This window comes from Podarcis cretensis (genome assembly GCF_951804945.1).
Source record: "Podarcis cretensis genome assembly, chromosome: 6".
NCBI lineage: Eukaryota > Metazoa > Chordata > Lepidosauria > Squamata > Lacertidae > Podarcis > Podarcis cretensis.
Genome location: NC_137175.1, coordinates 95,956,459 through 95,973,730, shown reverse-complemented (window position 1 = coordinate 95,973,730; position 17,272 = coordinate 95,956,459). Strand labels below are relative to the sequence as shown.

The following is a 17,272-nucleotide window of genomic DNA, read 5'->3' as shown; positions in this document are numbered from 1 at the left end:
GACGGACACAATTTCATGAGTCTGCTTGGACCGATAAGGCTAAGAGCAGAATCCAAACACCATGGAAGCAGCAAGGTTAAAAGGAGTGGTTCAGCTAGCACTTCATTTAAAGATCTAGTGCGGGCATCCCCCAGCTCGGCCCTCCAGATGTTTTGGGACTACAACTCCCATAATCCCTAGCTAGCAGGACCAGTGGTCAGGGATGTGGGAATTGTAGTCCCAAAACATCTGGAATCCCAAATCATCTTGGGGGTGCCTGATCTAGTGCTTGTGCCAGTCAGGATGGAAGGGGAAGGGCAGTGATTACACCTATTTTTTCTGCACCATCTCTAGTCTGAGGCAGCAGAAAGGCCTGTATCGCCAGAAGCTAGATCAGCTTAGAATCCAGCAGTTCCTTGGCTGGCCCAACTCCACCTCCTGTCTCCAAAACAGTACACAACGTGGCCTAAGACATTAGCAAAATTCAGGAACCCTTCCACACAGAAGCATAAAGTGCAGGATATCTTTGGATCCGCTTGTAACAAGATTTCTGTGGAGAACCAGCTAGGAAATCAGCTGGGCAGATAGTCTTCTTCCACCCATCCCTTACCTAGGGAACATTATATTTTGACTTGCAGAAAAGATGTATTAATTTGCATATTTGAGAGAGCTGTAGAAGTAATGGTTACATGATTGTAAAACTACTGAAATACAATGTATTGGTAATTGCTCCCTTTTTCCACTAGGGGATGCTGCAGACTTTAAATAACATTCCAGTGTGCCATTTATAGAAGCCTCTTCACATGTGCATAGGAAATTAATGATATCTATAGTCAGGACCTCAGAGTGGTACTTGGTCTTCTATACAGGTAGATAAATAAAAATTGGGGGGCGGGGGTTAGAATAGTTTGGCTCGTGTGCCCCTATCCTGGTGTCATAGAATCATAGAATCATAGAATTGGAAGAGACCACAAGGGCCATCGAGTCCAACCCCCTGCCAAGCAGGAAACACCATCAGAGCACTCCTGACATATGGTTGTCAAGCCTCTGCTTAAAGACCTCCAAAGAAGGAGACTCCACCACACTCCTTGGCAGCAAATTCCACTGTCGAACAGCTCTTACTGTCAGGAAGTTCTTCCTAACGTTTAGGTGGAATCTTCTTTCTTATAGTTTGGAACCATTGCTCCGTGTCCGCTTCTCTGGAGCAGCAGAAAACAACCTTTCTCCCTCCTCTATGTGACATCCTTTTATATATTTGAACATGGCTATCATATCACCCCTTAACCTCCTCTTCTCCAGGCTAAACATGCCCAGCTCCCTTAGCCGTTCCTCATAAGGCATCGTTTCCAGGCCTTTGACCATTTTGGTTGCCCTCCTCTGGACACGTTCCAGTTTGTCAGATGGTGTTGGAAGCAGTCCCAGCCAGCCTAGCCAATGATTAGGGATTATGGGAGTTGTAGTCTAACAGCATCTGGAAGCCCATCCTTGGTCTGGCACAAGAGATATTTAAGGGAGATGTTCAGAGAGCAGAACTATGGGATACCAGTGGAAGAGATACACATAAATTCAGCAGACTTTTGAGGGGAAATCATTGGGCTCCATAGCTATTACCAGAGTTGTTCTGAAATGAATCAAGCTTCAACAGGAAGAGGCAGAAGCTGTGCGCGGTGATGCTAATCATCTCCATGGCCAGCAACAGCCTTCTTGCCTTCTTTCTGACATCATAATATACTGCCATATTGCAAAGTTTATCTGGTATTACATTATGATGTTGGAAAGCAGATATTGTGCAGATCCATACTTGCAGTTTAAAATAATGTGGTACAAGGTTTTCAATTATAAACTAAGTGCATCTGTGGAAGCGACTATTTGCATGTTTTGAACCTGCAACCGACTGGGAAAGGAAGGGGGCTTCCTTTCTCCTTATTTAGTGGAGACACAATGAGGCCTCTCCTCTGCCTTATGCAATTTTAGTTGCCTTACGTTTACCTTCCTATTGTGAGATCTCGGGTGCATCCCTGGGAAGCGCTACGAGGCAGGTTCTTGTCTGATTTGTATGCATTTGGAGATTAGCATGCCTTATTGTGTTCTCTGATTCTCTGAAGTTCCTGTATGGGTCACATATCACCAGTCAAAAATACTTGGCCTGCTAAACTGTTTTATAATAAATATTTGCTTATCAGAAGAGAAACAATAATTAGAATTGGGGGAATTTCAGAAACTTTAGAAGTCTCCAGAGCACAGCTTAATGCAGCATAATGACAGATCTCTTGAAGATCCACTTTCCCCACATTTCCAGAGCATTTCCAGTGAACTCTGTTGGAAGTGTAACTCTTGGGCACTTGGTGCTTGTGCTACTGTGATGATGGCTTGCAAGTGTTTGTTTTCTGCTTTCTGACCCTGTATTCCTTGTTTGATTCATAAATACCTGCAGATATTGCATATAGCCAGTAGATGATTGTCAGGGAACTGCCATCGGAGCCAGAGGGAGAGGGATTCCGGAGAGCGTCCCGGGATGGGGAGAAGCAGCCCATCTTCTGGGGAAGGAAATCAGCGTAGCACCAGTGGAGAAGGGGGACAGATGGGGGAGTCGGCGAGGTGGTCCCACGACTCCTCGCCGGGGACCAGCGGGGAGAGCATGGGTCCTCCGCTGCCCACACCCTCCTTGCGCAGAAGGCTTCCACGCAGGGAGAGTAGGCAGAGACTAGGCGTCAAAGAGCTTCTTTGCTGGAAGAAGTTCAAGAAACGCCCACTGACGGATTCTGCCAGCAATTGAGACAGCCACGGGCGAGTGGCTGTCCGGACAGAAAAGGTTCACTCAGGCAACCCAGCCAGGTGTGGCGCCGATTTATGCACGAGCAACCCCTAGAACCATCACAATGATGTTCGACTATGTGATTTGCTTGAAAGGAGAGAGAGGGCATACTTTAATAGGAGAGAGTTGCAGGACAGAGCGTCCCTGCTCCTAAATTAGTGGTGGTTGTGGTGAGATGCATGTGTCATTCCAGTGGGGCTGGGGATCAAGGGACCCTCACTCCTACCTTCGTTAACGTTAGATAATTTATAGCAATTTTAAAAAGCAGGCGGTCAGTTTCACAACTTGGTTCCCTATGGAATATTTGACTGCTACCAGGTGATTATATTGTCAGTTTGACTGACCAGAAAAAGTCCTTGCTACCAGGGCAGAGAAGAAGTGATGTCTTTGGGCAAGAGAGAGATTACTGTGTATTGAGGGATAAGAACACATTCTGCTCTTGATGGCAACGGAAAGGCGATCTTCCTTACTAACTGTGTTGAATTTCTTCAAGTTGTAGGGCAGGAGCAAAGGAGGACATAAACATTTAAATTGAATTCCTTTCATTGGTTTTTTACTAGGAGAAGGGTGTTTCTTAGTGTATTGACATCTCTTAGAGAGACTTTTCTTCCCTGGGAAACCAAGGAAGGTATGATGTCATTGACTTTAAGTGGATGTGAGCCTTTATATAGAAATCAAGTAAACCTTGCATTTGCTCTTTATTAATGATAGGTTTCCCCCTTCTTGCTCAACTGAGATATATAGACATCTGAAACTTAAGACTGTCAACTCAGAAAGACAGATGTAGTGGAGACAAATGTTAGTGGGGCCTCCTAGGACAAACAGCTGGTGCTGTCCTGACCCCTCCTTTATGGCATTCCTCCTGCCACTATAGCAACAGGAAGGAATGATGTAATAAACAGCCATGTTCATCTCTGTGGGGGAGGAAGCCTCTTAAAATAACATTAAGTGGGCTCTTTCCTCTAACTTGGTATCAACTTCGATTGTTTCTTCCCCTTGACTTGTGAAGGAAGCTGGTTGAGTGCTTAATGTTTCGCCTTACTGAGAAGTAGGCCACAATTTCAAGTCCTGGTCAGTGCTCCTTGACCTGTAGGAAGGCCAGGAAGAGCCCAAGCGTTTAACAGATATTGAGAACCACGATGGTTAAGTTAAATCAAGACTGCTCTGAGTAACTTTCCCATTTTGCAATTTATATATTTCCCAAGCAAGCATGCATATTAATAAGTTGCCATAACAAATAGTATATGTTGCTTTACAGCTAAGCCTTTACACAGTCTAGTTGTATACTTATTTGTGCAGAACACTTGTCTGTAAACAGACATGATTATGCTGTACAGAAAGACAAGACAGATTCCTGTCTGGCTCTCTGGTCACATGCAAGGATACTAAGCAAGGTCATTTATTTGCAGACTAAAGCTACAATCATGTGGATTCTAGCTTTATTTTACATAATACCCTTGTTTCTTCCTGCTGGTTCAGTGTTTTGTCTTTTCATTGATTTTTGTTTGTTTGTTTCAGTTGAAATTGATTCCAATGTGTGTGCAAGCAGCACTTCTAAGTTCCTGTGAACCATCACCACCATTTTGTTTTGGGAAAATCAAATAGTAGTGATGTCTGCATTGACTTGCATGGGGGAAAGAGAGGCTGCACCCCTGGAAGGTTTTGGGTGGGGAAAACCCACTCCTGCCAAGAGGGTTCTTGCCAGGGGGTTGACCAGAAAATTTGCATTTATAGAAAGCCCTTGACCATAGACATCGGTATTAGGGCAGGGCGATGTATCATTATATCGTCCAAAATCAGTTTGAATTCCACATCATGGGAAAGGTTTAATAATATGAACATGGAAATATATTGCAAATTATGATGTGTGCATGTGCTATGTAAAAAATTGTGATGTGGGAAACACCATTAAAGCCAGTCATCACTTCTCTTGTGATTCCTGCCTCCCCTGTTGCTCTGTGCAATATAAAATAATAGTTATAACTATATGTTAAAGGTAAGAAAAATATATCTGTTTTAGACCCCTAAATAGTAGCGGTTGCCAGAACATTACCCCATTCGCTTCTACATAGTTCCATCCATATTTCAGACATTGTGATATATTGGCATATCACAATGTTTAGCTGATAGAACACCATGTCTCCTCAGCCCTAATCAGTTTGTTTTACTGAGTGCTTTCTTTTACATTGTTTGGAGCAGACATGTTTATAGGGTAGCAATTCACTCTAAACACAACTTCAGCTAATGCTATTCTAGGTTGCATCAACAGAAATAGAGTGTCCCAGGGGAAGTAAAAGTCCCGCTCTATTCTGCCTTGGTCAGACCACACCTGGAGTAATGTGTCCAGTTCTGGGCCCCACAATTTAAGGATATTGATAGGTTGGAACATGTGCAGAAGAGGGCAACCAAGATGATCAAGGGTCTGGAAACCAAGCCTTACGAAGAACGGTTGAGGAAATTTGGTATGTTTACCCTGGAAAATAGGAGACTGAGAGGGAGATATGATAGCCATCTTCAAATATCTAAAGGGCTGTCACATAGAGGAGGGAGCAAGCTTGTTTTCTCCTGCTCTGGGGGCTTGAACCCAAACTAATGGCTTCAAATTACAAGAAAGGGGAGTCTGACTAGAACTTTCTGACTGTCAGAGCTGTTTGACAGTGATACATGCTCCCATGAGAGGTAGTGGACACTCCTTCCTTGGAAATTTTAAGCAGAGGTTGGATGGCCAGCTGTTATGTATGATCTAGTTGAGATTCCTGCATTGCAGGGGCTTGGGGTAGATGGTCCTCAGGGTCCCTCCCACTTTACAAATCAATGATTTGATTTTATTCTTAAATTACTTTGTGATTTTTCATAGGAAGCCACTCATGCATGAAATAAATCAATAAATTCTAATGTTGAAGAACTGCCATGCTTCCTAGTCATGAAAGTGGATTAGAATTCTCACCACCCCTAAGCATACTCTGAAATGGGGGGAAATATATGTGATTCCAGAGTTGGAAGACATGCCAGTTCCTAGATTGCCTCCCTTCCCCATATGACTAGCTATGAAAAATATGTTTTTCCTGAATCCTTGTGACTTCATTGTGTGTATTGCTGCCCCACCTCTGCTATGAGTCAAAGGAGTTGTGCATGAATGCCATCTTTGTTACCAGAGTAGATTGTCAGAAACGAATAAGGGGGTGTGTTTCCAATATTCTTCTGTTTTGCATTCTGTGAGGTTTTCTGTTGCCTTGGACACGTGGCAGCTGCTAGTATCATGCATGTGAATAGAGTCCCTTGTCCTTGGCTGAGTAGCAACCCTGTAGCTACTACCCAAGCAGAGTGTGCCTCTGTATTTATCGTTCTGAGACACAGCTAACTTAACCTCATTGCAACTCCCCACCCCAGAAGTGTTCATTGCTGGTTGTGAACATCTGGGGAGCCTAGCTAACTAAGCTAAGGCTAAATTCTCAATGCTTTTGCTTATCATTCTCCCTACAGGTGCTTTAAAAAAGAATTATTCACATTTAGTGTTTCTTGGGCACAAAAGAAAAACAAAAAACCCTGAATCCATTCATGCTATTTTCTTTAAGCGTATTAATACTTTGTTCAAACAGAAGGGGGGAAAGGTTGAGTTGAACTTGGAAACTAAAAGGTAATTGACTGGTGGGTGTTCTAAGCACAATTCCATCAGTTTTGTGATAGGTCGAGTGTGATCCTGCCCAGAAATGGAGACTTCCTCTATGTTTTGATATTGGGCTAAAACTGAGCGGCCCACCTAAGTGCACAACTTTGCAAGTCTCCCCTCGTCCCCTTTTAAATTCTTGGGAGCAAAGGGATATTTGCAAATGTGTATGTGGAGGTTGCTTAAAGTGCTTCTCGAAAGTGTTAATTTTAAAAAACAGAATAATTTAGACCCTCAGTACTTACGGAGAAGATGAAGTGCATTGTACACAACAGCAGAGTAAGAGTTATATGCAGGATTTAACCCTGTTCTCCCACCCATCAACCCCCGTGACACATCTGATGAGTGGGTGGGCATAGTTTAGGGGAAATGACCTCTAACACCAAAGAGAGCCCCCGACAAGGTCAAGATTGGCCTGTATGCCAGAGATTCCCCACCTTTAGTTTAGCATGATGTGAATAAGCCTAGGTAAGTCCCGGGTTTGTATGTTTCTCCCCCAGTGTGGCCAGAAGGAAGAGTTTGAAAGCTTCCACTTAACCATAGTTTGTTCTGTTGTCTAAAGCGGGCTTATTTCGAACAAAACATACTTAATGCTAGTGCTAACCACAGTTTATGAGTTCAAGTAATGTAGAAACTGCATCAGAGGAGGACAGGGTTGTGTTGATCCCCAGACTCACTTACGCTTGTGCCACAAAACCATGGTTTTACCTTTCCTTGAGAAACCTTTCTGTCTTCTGAATATTGGTATAAAGAATGGGCATCATAGAATCATAGATTTGGAAGGGATCCCAAGGGTCGTCTAGTCTAACCCCCTGCAATAACTTAGTTATGCTCAGTTTCACATAAAGGAGTGTGGTTTCCATCTGTGACTCTGGGGGAGGTTTCATGTTATGGTAGGGGAGGGTGGAGGAGCTCATGTGCACAAGCCACTAACTCTTCATGGTTCACCCTGACAGTGGCAGGTGCTTTTACAGCACACACATTTTTTCCTTCAGCTCCAAGTTACAGAAGAGGCTTTCTTCCTGCTACTGTCAGCTGTTCAGTTCTTACCCCTGCTGTCTGAGTGTCTTCAACAGCTTACCACTGTGATTCTGCACATTGTCCATTTTACATGGGCAAGAGTCAATGTCCAGTCTTGTCATTACTTAACATTTTTATTTTTTTTAATACAGTGGTACCTCGGGTTACATCCGCTTCAGGTTACAGACTCCACTAACCCAGAAATAGTACCTTGGGTTAAGAACTTCGCTTCAGGATGAGAACAGAAATTGTGCTCCGGCAGCACAGCGGCAGCGGGAGGCCCCATTAGCTAAAGTGGTGCTTCAGGTTAAGAACAGTTTCAAGTTAAGAACAGACCTCCGGAACGAATTAAGTACTTAACCCGAGGTACCACTGTACAGAGATGTAATTAAGAAAAAACAAATCTGCTTGGGTGATCTGGGATGGAGGTAGCTAAACCTCAGAAATGCATTCTTTCCAGACCTCTTGGCTAATAAAAGTAACTCTGACTCTTTTGCTGACACTGATATAATTAATGCACTAGCTTTTTCTTTTGAGCCTGAAGAAGAGCCAGCAAGTAGAGAAGAAAGTGAGTTTGGTGTGCAGGTGGAAAATAATTCCCTTTTGCAATGAATGATTTATTCCTTTGCCTATTCTGCTAGTTGAATGAGACACTTCCATACACCACCAGATTTAAGGGGTACTTAACCACCCCCTGTTGACTGCCAATCCCATTATCAATAAAATGAGATGCTTTGCATCCATTGTGAAAGCCAAGTGGATGTCCTTTGCAAAGACAAAAAAAATCACCTGGTTCCTTGCTTGGACTCATTGCCATCAGTAAATAAACTTTTTTGCAACAGAATTGATCTAGGAATATAATTTGAGACTAAATCTTGGCTTTTCAAGGATAGTTGTCAAGCATGCTGATGTAGTTGTCCACATGTTGGAAAAAGTGTGTGTGTGTTAATATGCATTGCTCAACTATGCTGTGGAAAACATTCCTTCCCATCAAGCAATCTTAACTGTCATCCAAGAATGAATAAGCGTTCATTGTTACAGCCTGTCGGTTCCAGACACATTTCAATTTGCGGTTTGTTCCCTGCCTTCTAACTGTTGCTGAAAAGAGGAATGCTTTGCTCACTTGCGTCGCCTCCCACGCCAACAGTTCTGCTTTCTCCTGTTGGCCCTTATCCTCTTTAGTAGGAGTCACATGTGTAGCATGCCGTGTCCCGGGGGAAAGCATTCTGATTTGTGCTAGGCAGTTGTGTGTTGGCTTTCGGTAAGAAGCAACATGATCCTGGGGACAGTTCTTCTTCATTCAAGCAGTTTTGGCAAAGAGAATGCTGAGCCACTGTGTTCGTTTTCTGAGGAGGCTTCTAAACCAACTTTATCTGATTTGAGAGGTATGTGTGGAAAGCAGTAACTGCATGTGACTGTACTTCAGCGTAAGAACTGGGGACTTAAGTTGCTCTGGTTTTTAGAATTAACACTGTGTGGGGTTTGATTTTTAGATTCCCATATTTGGGGGTGCTAACAGGCTGCTTTTGCTTGATGTTTGTGTTAGGCTGAGAAGTAATCTCCAGCCAATTGGAGACTCATATTGGGGGATGCATAAGGAATGAGGAGAATGAAGAGCATGGGGAAAGCACAGCCTGTTCACAATAAAAAAACGATGTAACTTGGCGATGCAACTGATGACGGAGTTGCATTTCCCCCCACTGTGATATGCTGTTGTAAGCAGAGAGCTGGTTTCTATCTCTAATCTTTTGTGGGAGTTGGATTTCTTCATTGCCTTACTGTAGCTGATGAAAGCAGTGTGTGCATGCCCTCTTGCTAACATCATCATTAATGCAGGGGAGCGGTTTAGCTCCTCATTTGTGGATAGCATGAACATTCCTGAAAGTAATACCTAAAAATGCTGCTCTTACAAATGCATTCAAATGGTAGCTTTGAGTGCTTCTGTTCCCTCAAATTCTTGATCATGACGCTGCATAGGATTAGAAATGGCTTTTTGTGAGGAGTGTTGCTTCAGACTCTGAAACAAGCAGCAGCAGGTGGCATGTTGTTGCCCCAGCTTCCTTTTGGGCTTCATACCTTGCTTTCATGTGTTCTTCTATGGCAGAGCTGAACGTGACTAGGCTATAAGAGGCTTGCCGGGGGGGGGCGGGGGGGAAGAGGCTTGCCAGTGCTGGTTTGCTCTAGTCCAGAGCTAGTTCTTGATACTGGGAGCTCTGAATGGGGATTGGCTCTGTACCTCTTTTGCATCAGTGTTGATGCTTCCTTCATCCATGACATCCCTCCACTGTTTTTTGCTGCTACCACCATCAGAGGAATTGAGGCGTAGCACCTTGAGTATAGCAGCTGTTTGCTGAGCAATCTTTCCATTAGGTTCATCTTCAACAAATGTCATGTTCAACTCGCGAATGAGCTGCCTGACCTTGGTTGAGTGTGTCTGCCTTCATGTTCTGCTCTTATTTGAGGGCGATGGTTTTCAACCAGTGTGCCGCCGCACCCTGGGGTGCCTTGATTGATGGGCAGGGGCGCCATGGGCAACACTGGCTTCTGTCCCTCTTTCCTTCCCTCCCACCTCTGATGCCCTCTCGCATCTCTCCCTCCCAAGGCTTGCACAGCTGTTTGTTGCAGCAGCCCTGGCCACACGCTGTGCAGGCAAATGGTGCCTCTGGGGCTGGTCAGAGGGTGCTGGTTGCCAGGAGTTGAGGCAGTCTCTGAGTAAGCAAGCAAGTAGGCGAGGGAGCCCAGCTGACCAGTCTGTCAGCCCTTGCTGTTGGGAATGGACAGACAAGTCCCAGGCCCCTGTGGGGCAGTTTGAGGAAACACCTTTCTTTGCGGTGGGCAGCTCAGAGATCAGGGGTGGCAGCGGCGGCTGCCCAGAGGACTCCCAAGGAGAGGGGAGAGGAGGCTGAGGGAACACTCCGCATGGGAGGGTGTTCAAAAAAGGGCGAGAGGCTGCCAGCTCTGCAGGCAAGGGGTGACATAACTGGGCTCCTGAGCCCCACGGGGGTGCCACAGAAAGAATGTAGTTGGTCAAGGAAGCCGTGGACTCAAAAAGGTTGAAAATCTCTGCTTTAGAGTGTTTTCACTTGCATGGCAATTCAACATTTTTGCTGTGGTGCCTGATTTAGCCATACAGTTGTACCTTGGTTTTTGAACAGCTTAGTTCTCGAACGTTTAGGCTCCTGAATGCAACAAACCCGGAAGTGAGTGTTCCGGTTTGCGAATTATTTTTGGAAGCCGAACATGCGACTGGGCTTCCGCAGCTTCCAATTGGCTGCAGGAGCTTCCTACAGCCAATCAGAAGCCGCACTTTGGTTTCTGAACATTTTGGAAGTCGAACGGACTTCTGGAATGGATTCCATTTGACTTCCGAAGTATGAGGTATATCAAATGGGGCTGCTTGTTTACTTATTTTTATTTTTATTATTTTAGCCCCACCAATGTACATGGTGGGGCTTTAGCATACTGTACATTATGACAGATCCCTACTTAAAGGATTTGCAGTACTTGTATTTCATTCAAATTGACAAAGATCAACTGTTGTTATTGGGGGCGAAATCTGTGTCTAATCTGGTTCAAAGCTGTACTTCCCTTTGAACTTGAAATTTGATTTGATGGTTTAAGAGGTTCAGGCCTTAAAGCAAAGAGAAAGCTGAAGTTTGCTTTGCCCAGCAAGAAATTAGGGGAGCTTGGCATATCAGTAATGAAACAGTTCCAAGGTTGTGTTTATGGTCTCATCACCCAGTGCGTTGGCTTAGATTATTGCCCTTTAAAGTATACAATCACGGAGAGTATTTCTTGAAATATAAATAGGTCGTCCCCCCAATTTCTTCTTGACCTGTTTGAATTAAATCCCTTTCCGTATGCTGTAAATGCTTGCTGTTGGCATCCGTTTGTCTCCAAAGACAATGGAGTGCACCTCTGGGGGCAAAGCCAAGCTGTGGGAGATTCACAGCACTTGTTGGGGCTACAGAGACTGGTAACTCGTAACTGTTGCATACTGTGTTGTTTTTGCTGCATTAGCAGCAGCAAAGTGACCTCTCTGGGGTGCAAGCCTGGGCAGTATCTTTGGGGTCCTGGGCTGCTTCGCTGATGTGGTCCAAATAGAAGCAGAGCAATACATTTGGCACCAGCTTGGCTGCATGCTGTAAATGACACTTTTGTACCCCTCTTACCTGGACTGGTGGTCATGTGACCTCAGGAGACGTAATAGGTAAGATTGTGGCTACTTTGCCAATTGCCTGAAGCTCTGCTCAGTTAGCTTTTCGGTGCCAGCTTTGTTATTTGGCAAAGGCAGCTTATGCAGCTGGCAAAGAAGGCAAGTGCCCCAGGCAGGGGATTTTAAGTGCTACTAAGAGCAGCAGAGCAGGAGAAATGTGATCCATGGGCCCCAACTCTTATCCATTTCCCTGGGGCCTGTGCACGATAATTTTCTACCAAGTCAGGCTTCTTATTAGTGAGCAGAGGAGGTGTCCTTTACATTCTTTTGCTTCAAGCACCAAAATCTCTTGCATTGCTATTGTTGCTGAGTTACACTTAAAAATATTTGTTTCCATTTGCTGATCACGACCAAATCCGGTGTGTCATTGGATTTTAAATATGAATACTAAACAAACATATTCTTTCTTTTTCCTCAGAGGCTCTGCACCGCCCCTATGGTTGTGACACAGAACCCCAGGCACTGAATGAAGCCATCAGGTGGAGCTCCAAGGAGAACCTCTTAGGAACCACTGAGAGCGACCCCAATCTTTTTGTTGCACTTTATGATTTTGTAGCAAGTGGTGACAACACACTGAGCATCACTAAAGGTAAGCCAAACCATCTTCTGGGAAGGGGATGCATTGCAAAGATGTATGATCTTGTTCTGACTCTGGGGCAGCAATACAGTGGTGCTCCTGTGGAGACTGAGATGATGCTGTTGCTGTTGTCCAATAAGAGAGAAGAGTCTGTAGCACTAGGAACAATATACAAGGTGGCTTCACTACACAAACCACACGCAAACATGCTCCTTTCTCTCACACCTCTCCCTCTCTGTCCAAGTGCATTTCTCCCTGTCTCTCGCAGATCACACATACAGAAACAAGCCTCCCACCCCCACCCCACAGACCGCACATGCATTTGTCTCTCCCTCTCTGCACAGTGCATTCCAGTCAGTTACACACACACACAAAGCATACTTGAACAACCCCACACACAATTCAGAGAAGCCCCTCCATGGGCAAAGTAGGTGCCTGCTTCCAGTTCCATGTGGCCAGCAGACATCAGAGGCCAAGTGGGGAGGCTGCCCTGCTTCTTCCATCCACCCTAAACATCCTTGCAAACTAACCAGAGTACAAAAGCACCAGCTCTCCCAGCTCAAGCAACTGCTCTGCACTGCTGTCTTATTTCCAGAGGGAGGGGAGGAAGGAAGCATAACTGGAAAGCAATGGTGCCAAACAGAACTTAGGGAGTGACACGGCCACCTGGTTTTCCCAGTCAAGGCTCCTGTGCCTTCGATAGCTGCATGCAAAAATTCAGAATCCCATATCAGGAAAATAGCTAGGGAGAAAAGCTGACACTCTCTATTTTTGCATTTATCTGTATTTGTAATTTTTAACTTCCATACTATGTAATGTTCTATTAAATGCTTAGAAGTGGGGTTTTTTTTGGGGGGGGATATATAAAGAGGTAGGGTTTTTCTGAAAATGTAAAGTGGTATAGAAATGATGTAAAAAAAGAAATCACTTGAGGATTGCTGTGCCTGCAGGAACCACAGAGGACCTTCGCATGTGCCAGACTGGTGATCCCCAAATTTCTGCCCGCAACCAGTTATATAAAGGACAAATATGTATGAGGGCTTCAGTCATGTTTAAACCACAAGGACAGATACGTTTCTGAGTTAGGGTAAAAAAAAATCCGACAGAAAGGATTAAGACAGGAAATTGTCAATAATCTTTTCACTCCTCCCACAGCCGTGCTGGACAGACTCCAGTTTATTTCCTGTCTCCAGCCTGAGCAGGTGGCCTTTCTTGAGTACTTTGTTCTGTCATTCCTCATTTTTGGCAGGGCAGATGAAATATGATCAATCACACTTGACCCACTTGGAATTTTCTCCTCTTGTGCTTCAGGTGAGAAGCTACGCGTACTGGGCTACAACCAGAACGGTGAATGGAGTGAAGTACGGTCCAAGAATGGTCAAGGTTGGGTTCCAAGTAACTACATCACCCCAGTGAACAGCCTGGAGAAGCATTCCTGGTATCATGGGCCAGTGTCACGCAGTGCAGCTGAGTATCTGCTGAGCAGCCTCATTAATGGCAGCTTCCTAGTTCGGGAAAGTGAGAGCAGCCCGGGGCAACTGTCCATCTCACTCAGGTACGAGGGCCGTGTTTACCACTACAGGATCAATACCACCGCGGATGGCAAGGTAAATCCTCAAGGGAAACCCATTCTTTTTATTAAAAAGGTTCTGCCTTCATTGCTATTTGAAGTAAAGACACTTCGAAACAGCCGGTTGCCATTGCTTTAAGTGAAAGATTTGCATAGATACATTGCACTGTAATGCCAGACCTTACCCAGTAAGTGCTGTGTTGATAGGTCTCTGCTTGCCCCCTTACTCCATGCTAGGAACAGCAGACGCCATGCATGGATCCCGGGAATGTCTGTGTTAAGCCACAGCTCAGCGTTAGGTATGAATGTGAATGCTCATGGTTCCTCAGATCATGCCCTGGAGCACAGAAGGAGCAGGAAACCTTCATCACATAGGCCTGAATAGGCCCACCACACGTCCCCATTGGGCCTGTGAGGCTGTTTCATCTAGTCCAACTCACCTGCCCTACACCCAACATTATAGATGATGTCATCATACATGGCTTGGGTGAAAGGGGCTTTATCACCAGTGCCTGCATTCATCCATGCGCAGCACTTTCCATACTATAGCACATCCTTTCTGCCTAGGCATTTCAAACCATGTGGGCAAAAGCTGGTCACCTGATGTCATTGTGGTGTCAGATGATGACACCTGTCATACTTGTCCCATGGAGGGGTGTGTGTGTGTGTGGAGATAAGGATCTGGCCACTGGACAGGTCCAGTGCTCCACAAGGGATGTGGGTGGCGCTGTGGTCTAAACCACTGAGCCTCTTGGGCTTGCCGATCGGAAGTTTGGCGGTTCGAATCTGCATGATGGTGGTGAGCTCCTGTTGGCCTCTCCCATCTTCTGCCAGCCTAGCAGTTCGAAAGCACACCAATGCAAGTAGATAAATAGGTACTGCTGCAGCGGGAAGGTAAACGGCATTTCCGTGCTCTCTGGCACTTGTCACAGTGTCCTCTTGCACCAGAAGCAGTTTAGTCCTGCTGGCCACATGATCCAGAATGCTGTCTGTGGACAAACGCCTTACCAGTTCCCCACTCCTGCTCTGGAGAATGCTCAAGCAGTGTGTAGATGCAGGTAGCCATTGTTGTGTCTGTGGACAAATGCTGGCTCCCTCGACCTGAAAGTGAGATGAGCGCTGCAACCCCACAGTTGCCTTTGACTGGACGTGACCGTCCAGGGGTCCTTTGCCTTTATCTTTGGACCACATCTCCCATTAGCACCAGCCAACATTGCCAATGGTCAGGAATGATGGGGTTTTTAACACAGCAATATCTGTGTTAGCCACCCCTGCTAAAAGGTAACTAAAGAATTACAGCGCATTGGATATTAAGCTGAATGTTGATCTGCTTGTTAACAAATGTCATATGTGGCCTGCACTACTATGCTGGGATAAGCACAGTAGAACTTGTTTATACTCCATTCTAGGAAATAATATAGCCTTGATAATAGTAAAGGTAAAGGTACCCCTGCCCGTACGGGCCAGTCGTGTCCGACTCTAGGGTTGCGCGCTCATCTCACTCAAGAGGCTGGGAGCTGGCGCCATCCGAAGACACTTCCGGGTCACGTGGCCAGCGTAACGAAGCTGCAGCTGGCGAGCCAACACCAGCGCAGCACACGGAAACGCCGTTTACCTTCCCGCTAGAAAGCGGTACCTATTTATCTACTTGCACTTTGACGTGCTTTCGAACTGCTAGGTGGGCAGGAGCTGGGACCGAACGACGGGAGCTCACCCCGCCGCGGGGATTCGAACCGCCAACCTTATGATCAGCAAGTCCTAGGCACTGAGGTTTTACCCACAGCGCCACCTGCGTCCCCTTGATAATAGTAGAATGACTCTAATTTATTTCTATAATGTTGTCTCAAGAAGCCATAGCGAAGCTCACTGGGTGGTGGCCTTGGGCCTAACCTACCTCACAGGGTTGTTGTGAGGAGGAAATAGAGGGGAGGAGAACAATGTACACAACCTTGAGCTCCTTGGAAGAAAAAGATGGCATATAAATGCAATAAATTTTAAAAAATATATTTTTTAAAAAAAGCATAATTTTATTAATCTAGATTTCCAAGAGAGCCTACAAAAGAGAACCATAAAACAAATCAAAAACATCAGAAACAAAAGCAGTTATTGTAGCAACAGTAAAAATACAAAAAGATGTAGATATAAAATCAGTTAAAATCCTGGGCAATTTTTTTTTTAATGTCTAAAATGTGGCTCTCTGGGCAACACGGTCTGATGGCAGCATATAAATTACAGTAATTCTTATTAAGAAAGTCTAAATAGATCTTAGGAAATGGAAGGATTTTTTTAGTCTTTCACATGTTAGTTTCCTGCTTGATTTTATCAATTTTTGCATCATTCTTTCACTTGGTGTGGAAGACAGTGAAATCTGAAGCAAGTGAGCACAAAGACATCAGAGGCTATGTGATTCTGAAGACTTTCCCACCGTATTACTGGAGCAATATTTTTGGCAGACTCTTACATTGCATATTTGGACCAAATACTTAAAAGATGCTTTTCATGCTGCAACTTTTAAAAGTACTTTTCCAGGGTCAAATCCTCAGCATATTGTTTTTTTTAGTAATCCAGCTAGACACAGTAGCAGACACCATTGCTTACCGAACTGCCTTTGAATCTTGTATTTGAGAGATTTGCAGTGGAGTGATGTGACTATAACAATCTTACAGTAAAACATTTTAAAGGACATTTCTTTGATCATTCTTAAATGAGAAAATATTTCATAAGAGGATTTTTGTGTTTCTTACCTTCCCATTTTTCTATTTCACGCTTCTGGGGAAACCCAAGTTTTCCTCCCCAGCCCCTTTCTGGACATTCACATCTTCTTCCTTCTTGTCCGGTTCATGGCTGCTCTTCATTCCCTCTTTAACAGGTGTATGTGACAGCCGAAAGCCGTTTCAATACTCTGGCGGAGCTAGTTCACCATCACTCGACAGTAGCTGATGGCCTGGTGACAACCTTGCACTACCCAGCACCAAAGTGCAATAAGCCCACAGTCTATGGAGTCTCTCCCATCCATGATAAGTGGGAGATGGAACGGACTGATATCACTATGAAGCACAAACTTGGTGGAGGACAGTATGGAGAAGTGTATGTTGGGGTATGGAAGAAATACAATCTCACAGTTGCTGTGAAAACACTCAAGGTATGTTGCTAAGGAATTGTATTTATATTTTAAACCTCGTTTGATCGGTTTTTATACTTGTAAGTCACTTATAAACCAGTTTTGGCATCAAGCAGCTGTTGGCATCCCTCTGTCTCAAGAGACAATGGAGTGCCCCTCCAGGGGTGAAATCAAATCGTGTTGTGGTCCAAAGGAAATCAGATCGATACGTTTGGCACCAGCTTGGTTGCAGGAGGTGCCAGAAGGAGACATACAAGGCAACATCCAACCGCTTAGAGAGACCACTCCGGATTTGTGTAGGGTCCTT

At 44.9% G+C, this 17,272-nt stretch overlaps 1 protein-coding gene across 5 annotated transcripts in view; it reads left to right on the top strand.

Annotated features, from left to right (window-relative positions):
• ABL2 (ABL proto-oncogene 2, non-receptor tyrosine kinase) overlaps positions 1 to 17,272 on the top strand; it is a gene marked incomplete at its 5' end in the record, with an annotated part of 51,859 nt that overhangs the window by 18,703 nt on the left and 15,884 nt on the right. For 4 of the 5 annotated variants that reach the window (XM_079981174.1, XM_079981173.1, XM_079981172.1 and 1 more), the window contains 3 exons: positions 12,116 to 12,286; positions 13,586 to 13,881; positions 16,714 to 16,986. In XM_079981174.1, the coding sequence (XP_079837300.1) occupies positions 12,116 to 12,286; positions 13,586 to 13,881; positions 16,714 to 16,986 (740 nt within the window). Of the gene's footprint in view, positions 1 to 8,676; positions 8,867 to 12,115; positions 12,287 to 13,585; positions 13,882 to 16,713; positions 16,987 to 17,272 lie in introns of those variants that run through there. The other variant, XM_079981175.1, reaches the window with a different exon arrangement.